Consider the following 14,551-nt stretch of genomic DNA (forward strand, 5'->3'; position numbering starts at 1 on the left):
ATGTTTGCATACCCTATATTAATTTACTTTCAAAATATACACTCAATAGATGACAATAGGAATCCATCCAAAATTAAATAATTAAGACTGCCTTATAGAAAAAATGCATTTTTTTTAGGAGCCGCAAATTTGTCGAAGAAGGTTAGACTTGGACTTACAAATTCCCGGAGAATCCAAAAATCGAATATTTGGTGTTTGTTCTATTTAAAATAGGCAAGCTGGTATTTACCAAAGATGAGTGGAACACCCTGTATTTATGGAAAATTAAAATTTGACAAATCTAGATAAAACTAGGCAACTTTTATATTCAACTTTTTTTTCTATAGTCCTTAGTTTCTGAGCCAAGAGGGTATATTCTGTATACATTAAAAGCATTGCTTCTAATCGCTACATTAAGATTAACGTTAAACCGTTTCCCAAACGTTCAAAACCAACAGAATGTAAGGAAAACGTTTGTTTACGGTTACACCGAAGAAATTCTTGGCGAATAACTCTTATTATCTGTAGACTTCGATACGAGATCAGACAACGAACCTCAAGCTCGTTTGTTGACCTTTATGAAACAAATGACCAGCAAAATAGATTTACGCTTGTTATAATATCTTACAATTATTACCGGGTTTATTTCTCGCCAAGCAACAACGTTGCTCGATAGTTCTTTTAGTGTTGATTTTTTCTCTAAATTTAATATTCGACGTGAGTTTGCGACTCATAGGCAGTTTGACCTAGATATGTTCGCGTCGTTTTGCCTTGCAATATTCATCCAATTGGAAAAATTTTCTATGGGCTCAGGTACCGAAAAGCAAAGCATTTAACCGAAAATTTTTGTGCCTTAAAGTTAAGTAACTGTTTAAACTTGAAAAATGGACACAGTCGCGTTCATATACGTTTTATGGTAAAAATAAGTCTTTGGGTAAATATTCGGATGGGTATTTCAAAGATTCCGAGAAAGCCAAACATGGTCCCTGTAATAGACAAGCAAACACGAGTAACAAAGCAAATAAATTGGGTAAAATCGTTTTTCTTTTACCTGACCCGCTTATTTGCTCGTTGTATAACTCACTTAACATCGTAAATATTTTCTTGTCGGACGCTTTCGAAGTGAACGAAGCTCGTCACGCATTTTGTAAATCATATGACTTTTCTTTCAGGGCGCGATGCCCGAAACAGCCACCAGCACTGCTTCAGATGAGCGCCCTCTGGCGCTCTCACGCCGCGATTTCCCTTTGCCATCTCCGGGAAGTTCCAATAGATCTTCCTCTGGGAGCCGATTCGAAGGTCAGATCCCCTACCATCATCAAGTAAGTTAGCCATTCTTGAATTATGTTTTCATAACTAAAAATAATATTAATAATTATTATAATCATTATTATATTTTTACATTGTTAGATCATGGTTAAATATCAATATTGTTGAGACTTAAAACGACAGCATTATAAATAAATAACGGAATAAATAAATAATTTCTTTATTTAATTCATATTTATTTATTTTTAGATAAAAGCAAGTAGGTGGTATATATGTTAGATCCGAGCAAAATATGTAACAGCACAATATAGTTAAGTGATAACAAAAAATGATATGCAATGCATAAGTATGTAGCAAAAACTTAAACGATTACAGCATTGTAGGTAAATTTTTATTGCAAAAATGCAGTTTTTTGCTACTCTAATTAGCAGTCTATATATGTTTTACAGTTAAGTGAGAACAAAAAATGACTACACAGCTCACAAGTACGTAACAAAAACTTAAGCCATTTATACTGTAGCTTTAATCTGAAGAGTAGTTTTAACCGAGGGAGAGAGTTATAAATTGTTACACAATTGTAGGTAAATGAACACTGAAAAAGTGCACTTAATGCCTAGGAATTGAATTCATGTCTAGCATTTTTGTGTGAAAGTTTAATCAGTTTCCAAAACAAATATTAACGATTAATTTTATGCGTTAAGCAGGAAATATGTATTACATATCTTTTGCCGAATGCAGTACGGAGTGTTATTGAGCTTATAAATAAAAATCTTAAGGATTTAGCAAGTTAACTCTATCAAAGCGCACGATTTACTAAAATCCTATTTAAAAAAGGAGTACAACAGGTAAAAATAAATAGTGAATTGAGTAAAGTGGGTGTAGTGGACACCTGAATGACCCAATGGACGAATTACCTCCTAATGACTGTGTTTATGCTCTGCTGATGAGAGTGTTATATTAACCAAAGTAAAATACTCATGAAAAGAACTTCATGAGCTGTCGGAACTATATTTATCCATTGTTAGGTTTTAACATTAAATGATATTTTCTCTTAAAAACTTTGATAGAAGCTCAGCTTAAAATTTTATACATATGATTGCCTGACTAGAAAAATTTACCAACCAAACAAGAACAAATTTAAAATATGACTTTGTTAATTTCAATACTGGCACGATTTAAAAGATTAGGAAAACGATTTACAAATACTCTTATTTATTAATTAACAACATTGAAATCTTGCAGAAGTGTATGATAATTTTTTTTTATAAAAAACCGAAACGGAAATCGACTGAATTATTATTTATAGAATCGAAATTTCTAACGGTTCAGAAAATTTATGTAAGTAGTATTATTAGGTATATGAAACAATCCAATAAATACAAGGAGAACATTAAGCATATTACAACTTTGCGCTATTACTTCTGAGAGTGTAATAACCAGGGATCAAGTCTCTCAGCCCCGTATTGTTAGCTTTGTAGGTCAACGCATTTACAATTTACTGCCAATGGAACTCAAAAAGAAAAAAATATATTTGGAAAACGTTTATGGATGCATAACAAGATATGTTTTCTATAGATAAATCGCTTATATTGTTTCCTGTCTTAATCCACATTGCGTAATCATTTTACTTGTATATTTGCTTCACGAGGGTTTTCACTATTTTTAAGCATAAAAAATAATAGCAAGTTTAACAAATTAAGATTTTAAATCTGTATGTTGCTAAGAATACTTATGAACGTTTATGTTACATTTTAGTATATTTTAAATTACAGCTACAGCCAGCTACCTCATAGCTTAGATAGTTGTTAAATTTAATTAATTTGTACATTGTGTAGCCTAAATGTGATTTAGCGTTGAGCAGTAATTTGTACTCGGTGATTGCAAGATCTAAAGATGATTTTAGTTCCTTATGCAAAATATATCTGTTTGTATTAAGCACAGTTCGATACAGTTCTCAAAGTTCAAGTTCATCCATGGAACGCCGCTACTAACCCTTAAACCTTTACGTGTTCAGATTGTTATCAATATGAATCTGAAAAACATTGAAATGCAAGAGAGATGTGATCTCATCTTGGACAATTACCTAAGTCCGCAGTATGTGCCGTAAAAAAAGTGTGAGCTATATTGCTGAAAAATCCAATTTATTATTTATTATTTATTAATATTATTAATAGGCCGAAAGTGTTGCGAGCTTAGAGGGGTTATTATTTTTGGAAACCGGTACCACATAAGCATTTTTCCACACAGAGCGAAATTACCTCAGTAGTCGTGAGCAGTTAGATGCGGAACAACATAAGTTATCATCTTGAGTGAGATGTGATCCGGACCGATAGCATTAGATTATATTTCTTTCTATTTCTCCCCCTCCTCTTTGGTGACTGACAGTTTGGATATTACATCGCAAATTTTGTTGAAACTATAACACTGATTGGCCTGTTCAACCGCTTTTGAGAGGCACACTGTTGGCAAAAGTGTCACTAATACCTAGAAGGCGCCTTTTTTTCGTCACAAATAAGAGACACAATAGAATACTGTTTGTAGAAGGTCAAATTTTGTTCGGTTTTTGCGTGCTGACATTTAGTTAAACCTTTGTGACGAACGCGCATTATGAATTTGATATTATTTGTGACGCAAAGTGTGTGTTCCCAGTAAACTTAGCATAAAAATTAACCATTTGGTCGACAGATTCCATGGAGGAAATATGCCAGGGATTGCTATACGAATAATTAATAAAATTGTCATACTTAAAATTACTATAATCGCAGTAGGTCTAAGTATTATTGGAGGTTGGATTTTTTGTACTTTAATATCACCTTTTCATACAAAATCAAAATCGCTTAATTAATTAACCGAGTTAGATTATACTTATGAAACAACCCTTGCACTCTCTTGTGACGATCAGAATCTGTATGGATATGTAAAATCTTATTCTTTTCACTAGAACGAATTGAAAATAATGCAACTTCCGATGCCATAGATAACCCACATCCTAGCAGCGGCACAGGCGCAAAAGGAGTTTAAGAGAAAAATAATATCATTTGAATTGCATTGCAAACATTTACTTCTTTGATAATTCTGCTTGCTGCAGGTTGACTAATTGCTAAATTTAAATGTTCGCCTGCTGAAGACCTAGAAAGTTATTAAATAGTGTCATGATTGTATTTTCGCCTTTTTTTATTTACCTTCTTGCATAAATGGCTGTATTTAAGCTATTTACTTTCTGGTGACCCCTATTAATAAATTCCTCGTTAGTAATTTCAAAAGGATTGCTATGAATGTTATATGTCGATACTCTAATCTTCTCCTTTCTCCAAAGATTCTTCAAGTATTGGGTTAATAGGAATGTCAATTAGATTTATTTACCGATTTTCCGCATTTTCCAGAGCAGCTAAAAAGTTTGCATAAAAATTTGCGACTGTTGACTATTCAAAAAAATATCAAAACTGTCAACTAGACTATGATTTAGCGGTTAATTGATATTTGAGAGGGTTAAATTTGAAGATGCAGATGAGATTGCAGAATGGGTACGAATGTGTAAAAGAAAGTTGGCGCGTTCGTATTAACAAATGTTGAGTTAAAATTGTTAGGTGCACCTTGGAAATATAATTAACGCACAGAGAAGAGAAAAAAGGTGAAACAAACAGTTACGAGCGAGTAAAAAAATCAGTGTTGCTGAGCAAAAATCTTCAAAGTTATATAGTAAAATTCAGATAAATTGAGATGATTGCTTTACGTATTTCTGTTTTTAAGATCTACACACCTCGAATGGTTCCTAAATTAGGGTCACACTAATTTGCATACAATAGAAAGACGAGTTTGGCAAATGAAAGTAATGTGACAGGGGCGTTACTGCAGGTGGTGGCTTTTTACTCTGCAACCTTGAAATATATATATGAGTTCTTGAGTTGAGGTTGTTCAGTAATAGCAATAATTGTTTACATTTAAAAAAATATGTTATTATAGAGAAGTGAATTTGACTTTTAATTTTGAGTAGGATATTGACTTAAGTAACTAATATCCTTGCGATCACTTATAGTATGTATTTGTTTTTTAATACGAATCATTTCTTTTGTTGCAAATTTTTGATGATTATTATCTTAGCCTAAAATTTTAGTTTCTTTAAAATTAAATTCATGGTTTGTTAAATTTTCATGTTTATGTACAGCAATTGATGCCTGTTTAGTATATTTATGTCCATTAATACGATTTTACAGTTGGCTTGTTATTGTAATCTAAATTTTATGGGGCAATTTAAACAGGGTATTGGATATCTGACTTCTTTTTAACTCTAATTTTACTTTTTAATGAATTATAATTCAGATATCTTCCGTACCATGTATCTATGTATACCATTTTGTTTTTATGTTTAGAGCTTAATTGGAACCGTTTCAGTTAAGCTCTGAAACTTTAGCAATTTCGGTTCATCAAAAACTGAGCCAGGAGGAATCCAGATGATTTGTAAATAGTATTACAGTAGCCTGTAGAAATTTCTTTGAAAAATAAATTTTGCTTTTTCGATAACGCACTGAAATTTATAATTAGTTTTCTTCTTACTAATGTGACCTAAAACTCTAGACGTTTACACCTGATATTTTCCACCCTACTTCCAGTATCGTCCATAAAAATGGTAGAAAATAAAATATCGAGACGAAAGTTGAATATTGTTTATGTCTACTAAAAATGTCAAAACATATATATTATAGAAATTTTAACAGGATAACTTTAATTTTTTTCACATTATTCTTTTGAAATACTTTTCTGTTTATTATTTTATCACCAAACTAGTTTAAACTGCATCATTTTTAATTAATAACGCTTCTTTATTCATTACAACTTATTAGCCATTTTATATGGCGATATAGAGAAACCATATAATTAATAAGGACGTGGCGGAATAAAAACTAAAATAAATGTACCCATTAAATTCGTAAAGAAGTTCGATGCGATGTCGCGTTAATTTACAGTATAAACAAACTGTTTTAATGGTAATAAAATCTTGGGAATGGTAATAAATGTACAGTTAGCGGCACAGAAGAAACCTGCACGTAACTCTGCGTGACGTTTTTGGATCTGCATGGAATGATAATAAAATACGCTGCCTCAAACGAATCGAAATGGGTTTTCAACCGAAAACCTGAAGGTTGAAGTCGACCTTAAACGTTCACGACTTAATAAGTTGCACTTTTTGCCGACAATGATGCCGCAATGAGTACAGTGAAGGTTAGTTCACGGAAATAATTTTGCCAATTTTCCGATAAATCTCTGGTATTTGATAAACAAAATATAAAATTCGTTTTGTGATAGTATTTATATTTATGTATCCTACAGAAAAATTTTTAGGATTTAATGTTTCGACCCGCATTATAAGACTAATTTTATAACTTCTCATGTCTTTAGATAAAGGTTTTTCTTTTTTACTCCGGTACCACGACTGTTCAACGATCTTTGGTTATCATGTTGGCTACCATTTTGACGATAATTGTCTTGTTGATAGCGGGAAGGTTTAACTGTAGAGTTGACATACCATTCTCCAGTATTGTCTCTCTATAAAAATGCTTAGCAATTCATATTTTTCCTGGTGATAATAATAACAATAATAAATAATAGTTTAATTTTCTCTGATGGACCGTTTAAACTATTTCTAGCTCTTTTATTATGCGATCGGAATCTCTATTGTTGTTGTGTGACTGTCCCCCCACTGATCTTTAGCAATCGAGGTTTTTAAGCATTACTTCTGCGAGTCTCCAATACTCGATGCTATTCAAAAGGACTGAAAACGCATAGCCGCATTTTCATTCTCAATTTTAAAGTTAGGTCGTGACTGGTTAGCACTTTTCTCATTTTGATAAAGACGACACCGGCTTTTTTTTTTATTCTGATACAAAGTTGCACCGTTTTCAGATGTGTGCCACCATGATACCAATTTCTAGAATATTAGTTGTTGTCGATAACCATATGTTTTATTTTGTCGAATTGAATTTTAACCCAAATTGAATTTAGTTGCAATTGATCTTATTCATTAGATTTTGTAGATCTGCTTCATTGTTCGTGCCAGTTATTGTATGGTATTGTCTGCATTTATATTGTTTCCTTCATCATTCTATCATGGCGCATGTTGTCAAACGCTTTTCAAGGTCTATTGAGACATCATTGGATGAGTACATTAAAACGAAATAATTCCTACCTAGTTTCTAAAACAGTTCCAAAAGCGCGTTTCGCCAACCAAATTGGCATCTTCAGGAGAAGATTAAAACAGTTCAAATCTTCTCCTGAAGATGCCAACTTGGTTGGCGAAACGCGCGTCGTGTACGTAAAATTGAGTTTCGGTTTGTGGTAAAACGCGTTATTGTGTGTTGTAACTGGTGGTCGATAGCGTGTGGCTTCTAGTTGCTGGTGCGTGACGTCTTGGTTGGTGGTCCTTATTTCCTGTAACTAGTGGTATCTAGTCTGCTTAACTGAACTGATTCACTGCTGAAGGTGTCTTTATTTCCCGAACTATTGTTGCCTTTGACCAGATGATTCGGTCCTTCGTCCGTGTTTTATACATTATTCCTGTACTTCTTAAGTTTTTGATGTTTTTCTGCTTAGAGAGAATGCGCAGTGGATCTGAGTTCTTCTTTTAACGGGTCTTACGTTGGAGATTTTCCAATAATCCTCTAGCATATGGTATTCCTAGCACTTTTTTTTCTTTAGTTGATTCCTCTTCTCCATAGCTTCTTTTGAATGAGGTGCTGGGTACGATCATTCTTGATGTATTTGAGTTTCTCCTGATAACCCTTTCCAAAAGTTACTTAAAATTACTCACCGTTTGGCTCTTTAGGAATAGTTGCAAGTGATATTAAGTTATTGTCTAGTCTGTGTCGTCACATACAGCGTGTCTCATATAGGCTAAAATACCTATGCTCGATCGTTCAAACTAGTGTGGGAAACTGACATAACAATGAAGGATTAATAATTTCGTAATAATTACACTTATATACAACGCCATGTGTTTGCATCGTAGATTATGCCGAGTATCATCTAAAGAATAATCGAACTTTGAGATACTAGACTATTAGATTAGATACTAGACGACTTATTTAGTTAAGAAATTTTATCATTACAGGTACCTTTAACTCCGGCAATGAGCCATCACCGGGAAAGTTCAGCGTTCGTTCCCGTGGTCCCCTCTAGAAACATGCATCCCATGCTGTACCCCGGAGAAATTCATCCACTTCTAGGGATGGAGAATCGTGAAAGAAGCGGAGAGAATGCTAAAAATAGTGAAGGTAAATCTAAAATTTTGTCATGAAAGTGTAGTGCAATATCGGAAAGCTAAATCATCCTGTTGCCCTCTTCAGATCTTAACTGAAACTGAAGAAGTCAACAGGATAATTGGCGAAACAATAACCGATGCCGGAGGAATCCAGAAGATTTGTAAACAGTGTTAAGGTAGCCTGTGGAAGACTTTTGTATCCTTTTTTATACCACTACTGAATATGCACCAATGGTGACCAATGATAATGCCGCTGTTACTGTAACTAGAGGAAGTTCTAGGGATTTCATGCATTTTGTTATTGTGCAAAGGATTAATGACCGTCATAGTTTGGCAGTTATTGCTACAGTTTCTTTAGTCCAATTTTGCGGATGTGTCTTCACCTTGAATTTCATAGCCACCTGTGCCTATCTTCAATACTACTAAGCACATCCCAGTGAAGCAACAATTCTTTCTAGCCAATGTTAAAAAACGGCTTCAAACTAAAATTGCCATTAAGCATAAATAAAGTAAATCAAGGGTGTTTTTTTATTATTTTAATCTTTGGTATAGTGGATTAAATATTATGATGTTTGCGTTGACCGAATTTTCAGCATCTCCGATGCGCAAGTCTTCGTCATCGTTCGACTTGATGGCAATGATGGCTGACAAACGCAAAGAGCTCCATCTTCGCGAGGAAGCGGCATGCGTTGCCGCAGCGGCAGCTCACGCGGCAGCCCTCATGCTTCCTCATCGGCCCGGTCCTCCAGGTGCGATGCTGGAGTCCCCCAATGGAAGTCAGCCTCATTCCTATCCCGGATTCCTGCCGACCAGTCCTGCGAATTCGGCCAGCTTTACTTTCCCCGGATCGGGAGCTTTGTTTCCTCCGGGGCCGCCACAAATGCACGCCCATCTCGATAGACGATTGTTGCGGGCTCCCGGCAGAGCGTCTAGACCGAAAAAGCAGTTTATTTGCAAGTTTTGCAACCGGCAGTTCACCAAGAGTTACAATTTGTTGATCCACGAGAGGACCCACACGGACGAGAGACCGTATTCCTGTGATATCTGCGGGAAGGCGTTCAGACGGCAGGATCACTTGAGAGATCATCGGTAAGTCTGACATTATTTATGATCTGATAGATAAGTGGTAACAAAATGCGTTGGAGAAATTTGTTATATTGATGAAGTATATTATTCAATTTTTGAACAAGGATGGAAGGGTGTCGTTTATGTCAAACTGTCTTGGAGATATTAGGAGTCTCCAATTTCTCAAAGATAAAATATATAATAAATATTATTATTAAATTAGCTTTCAATGTTATTTACTAATTTTAAAACTATATGTGACAAAATATCGGAATTTAATGGTCTGCTTTAAAGAGAGACCTTGTACACACCATAGTCGAAATAAAAATAAAATAAGTTAATCCTTATTGCATGAAAAATAAAATTATTACAACAAAATATTACACGCAAAGGTGGAGAGCATTTATAAACCACCTTTCAATAGCATAACTATATATAAAAATTTATACAATCCCAACCACAAATAGTATAGCACCAAATTAGGCAATCCAACGACCTGTCAAGTGAAATTCAATATGACGTCCCCTGGACAAACACAGAAAGTAAATAACGTTTCTTTAGAGTCAGCGGCTTGTGCAGCAAAGCGAAACTGTGTTCTTTTATCCAATGATCTTATTTTGGGTATTTTGAAGGGGTTTACGTGTTTTCTAAACTAGAAAAGGTTATTAATTTCTGGTATTAAAGCTTTTCTTGCTTCTTGGTAGGAAGTGTGTTAAAGCATTGGTTTTCGTTAGTGCAGCTATCAATTTTATATTACTTTTAACAACAGTCACAAAACACTGTCTGAAGATTCATCTAGTTGAGGCCACTTCTCACTTGTTCACTTGTTAAGAGACCGACTTTATTTATCTCTATTTATCCATATATCTGTGATATGGTTGCTTTTGTTCAGAATAGCATTTTTGTTAGCAAATTGTATTTATTAAAAGACAGCGATTTAAAATTCGATGCTGTTATTTTTTCCGATCGTTCGCCATATGCTGAAATTTTTTCTCAGGTAACAGAGAAATCTATTTTGGAATTTGAATTAATTCGGAATATGATTTTCCTACATACAACTCATTAAAAACAAGGAACACACCAAAAAACTTTAATATCCATATTATTGACTGATGGAACCCCATTAATTGAATTGTCTAGTCTAAAAGCCCATATTTATTTGATCAAGTGGTTTTAATGGCCTAATAAGTACAAAAAAAGTTAACAAATTGCATATATCACTAGCACTAGAGAGTCAGTGGTCTACTTTTCAGGCGATTCTGAATTATTTGTATACTACAATCTTTACAGTTATAAATTAAGGCAGATATTTATAAAAAAGCATTGTTAAAGAACTCTGTTGGTTGGCCGTTGACAGACCGTCTATTGTTTTGAATTTTTACGGCAATATTTTGAAAAATATGTTCAGGGTTGTTTTTAATATATTGCTATAGGGGTTAACGAAAGAGTATCCCATTTGACAGACGAATGGCTGTATTATCTTCGATAATTTGAATCTAGATAAACAACTGTAATTCGTTTAAATCATTCGAATTATACCCAATAAAAAAATGCTCGTCAATGACATCTGTATAAAACCTTTAAAGCTCAGAAAAAAGTGCCTTTGTCGTTATCGTAGACAAAAGCCTGCGTTATTTACGTTTTTTGTATGCGATTTAGCTCAATGGTTTAATAAACTAAGTGCGCAACTATGAATGTTCAGTGTGTCCTAGCTTAATGAGATATTGGAAACGAAATCTTTTAGGAAAGGTTATTTTAAAACGAACACTCTATATATAGGTATATTTTTTATTATTTTGCGCTTTTTAATTTTGTTTTTAAAATTACATTGTTATCTAGATACATTTATGAAATATACATTATAACAAATATATTTATTTTTTATGCAAATTTAACACATTATTATAATGATTATTGGTATTATGATTATTGTTTTATTACAGAAGATATTAATTTAATATAAAAAATAGTCAACTTAAAAAAAATTGCTAAAACTGATTGCTACCAGCTACCATTTTGAATTTGGTTGAATGTGTAATTAATAATAATTAATTATGAGAATAAAAATAACAATAATGATACTAATATGCTAAATGAAATAAAATTAGGATTGAATTCTAAAATATTAAAAGATATGCCGATTTAAAAAATACTTGTGATAATAATATATTTTTTTGGAAAATTTATAAACGACGTAATTGTAATTTAAAAATAAAAGAAAAAAATTTGATTCTACCCAAAAAGATCTATAAGATTCCATTTCGATCATTACCTCACGATACAGGGTGTTTTTTATACTTAATAAAGCTTAGCTGTTCCGTAAATAGCATAATTATTTGAAGATACTTCAGAAGATGTGCGATGGGGATTATCCTCAACTTCTAATAAAATGTTTAACCTTGTGATCTCATTAGTTCTTGGAAAGAATTTTTCTCTCAATTTTACTCACTATGTCTCTTGTACTGTGTGTTTCTCTGTGGAAATTTTGCGTTAAACAAATTACATATTTCAATAGTTTTATTTTTGACTTCTTGTTTTTTCTCCCATAAAAATTAAAATTTAAATTTTCTAGCTCCTTAATTCCTCATTGCAAAATTTAATTTCTGTTTTTGGATTTAAAAAGTAGCGCTCTATTTAAAAAAAAGGAACTTGGTATCGATATCTACTTTTTAACTCATCCTGTATATTTTTTATTGAAATCCAATACCTGATTTTCAAATTAATTTCTTATAATTTTTTACCGATATTTATAATCTACACTTCAATGTAGTTATGTTTTTAAACTTTATTTTGTTGTAATTTCATTTATCATGCAACTGTATCGCTTTATAATAAATTTATTCGTTTGACGTAAGCGAATACAAATTCAAAATTTTAAAACAAGGCATGCTAATTGCGATTGCTATACACCGTATAGGTCATTAATAACGCACTGTAGTGATTCGACCCGGCAACGCTCAGAATACTCGTTCTTAATCCATATAAATTGTCTAATAAAATACAAGATAAACCGGGGACCACATTTTTTATCAGATTAAGAATTCCACCGTCATCATCAATTTAATACACTAGGCTTTTTTTCCTCCAACTAATGATACAATTCAGTGCGATTACACTTAAAAAGTTTCAAAATTATTAATCAAATGGAACACAATGGGACAGACCTGTCTGAGGGCCCCGTGACAGGTCTACACTCTGGCTTCGTTGGGCCAGGTAATAAGAAGATTTTAGGTAGACAGTAACCACCACTCCCACCTGAGAAAATATAAGACCGTCCGTCCTTTCTCTCCCGGTGGAAGTGTTTGTCGAACGAAGATTCTAATCTCCTCAGCTCCTCTAATCAATTACGAATATTAAAACAATTTGTTTCAAAATATGTACATCGATCTTTATTAAGTAGGAAGAGAAGGCGCTTTAAAAAGTTATTTTTAAATACTGCTGAAAATGGCGTAAGAATTTTGACATGCTATAACTAAAGTTTAAACGCGACAATCAGTTTTCCAAAATGGAGTTTGGAGAATACACATTAGTGTAAAATGATTGTTTACTCAATGAAACTGTTCAAACAGACACAAGACGGGATTATACTGATTATACTACTAAAACAACTTGGATGTTGGAGGATTCTTGTCAGAATAAGATTGATAGAATTTACTACATTCAAAATGCAGGCAGTTCAAACAAATATATTGTATCAAAAACTGATTTTAATTTGAGCAGTTCCAAAAATTTCACATCAACTATTAACTTTGAAATACCTTACTTACAAATAAATAAATAAATAAATAAATAAATAAATATATATATATATATATATATATATATATATATATATATATATATATATATATATATATATATATATATATATATATATATATATATATATATATATATATATATATATATATATATATATGATGACACTATATTCCGGGATATCATCCGTTCACTCGTTGAACTCCGACTGGAATCCTGCATCCGACTGGAATCCTGCAAATCTTGCATCCGACTGGAATCCTGCAGACGTTTCGCCAAAATCTCACTTGGCATCTTCAATGCTCGCTATATATATATATATATATATATATATATATATATATATATATATATATATATATATATATATATATATATATATAATTAATCTATAGCACTACTACTACTAATTAAAATATACTATTTTTCCCCATTTTACCATCTGTTACATCTGGTCCCAAATTTTGTTGATAAACATTTTCAACAGTATTTTTTGTAGTAGGTTTAGAAAATTTCGTTGTTGACTACTTCAAGTAATCTGTTCGTTGCCATACTTATATATATATATATATATATATATATATATATATATATATATATATATATATATATATATATATATATATATATAATTAATCTATAGCACTACTACTACTAATTAAAATATACTATTTTTCCCCATTTTACCATCTGTAACATCTGGTCCCAAATTTTGTTGATAAACATTTTCAACAGTACTTTTTGTGGTAGGTTTAGAAAATTTCGTTGTTGACTACTTCAAGTAATCTGTTCGTTGCCATACTTATATAAAATCACCCAGTAATTTCGAGAAATAGATATCAATTAAAAAAATATATATATTAGAACAATTAAATTATTTTTTCAGAAAATAAGAACCAACCAACCAACCAAAACTAACCAAAGCCTCCTCCAAAGTCTGATTACAGGTGGCAAAATAAAATCATACCTACCTGTTAGGATTTGTCGAAATTTAATTACACCAATTATAATTGATTCTTGGTGAGCCAGTTATGGTTTCATCTGAAAATAATACATTTTATCAATCTTAAATAGTCGAATCTTCATGCTCCATACACCAACTTAAATGGTCAGCTACCTTAACAGAACTGGAGCCTGATAGTTTCGATACAAACACCTGTACCTTGAAAAGTTGCCTTTGAGGCTCTGCCTTCTTCTCGGTCTATTCTTTAGAGTTCCCCCCTT

The 14,551-nt window shown here is 32.5% G+C and overlaps 1 protein-coding gene across 1 annotated transcript in view; it reads left to right on the top strand.

The window, feature by feature from the left end:
• Positions 1-14,551, top strand: part of LOC132699391 (protein bowel-like) — a 117,423-nt gene that overhangs the window by 25,083 nt on the left and 77,789 nt on the right. The window contains exons 2-4 of the mRNA XM_060666059.1: positions 1,152-1,301; positions 8,354-8,516; positions 9,097-9,592. Coding sequence (XP_060522042.1) covers positions 1,158-1,301; positions 8,354-8,516; positions 9,097-9,592 — 803 coding nt within the window. The 5' untranslated portion in view covers positions 1,152-1,157. The remainder of the gene's footprint in view (positions 1-1,151; positions 1,302-8,353; positions 8,517-9,096; positions 9,593-14,551) is intronic.

Source organism: Cylas formicarius, unplaced genomic scaffold, assembly GCF_029955315.1.
Source record: "Cylas formicarius isolate icCylForm1 unplaced genomic scaffold, icCylForm1.1 PGA_scaffold_3__17_contigs__length_32017465, whole genome shotgun sequence".
Taxonomy (NCBI): Eukaryota; Metazoa; Arthropoda; class Insecta; order Coleoptera; family Brentidae; genus Cylas; species Cylas formicarius.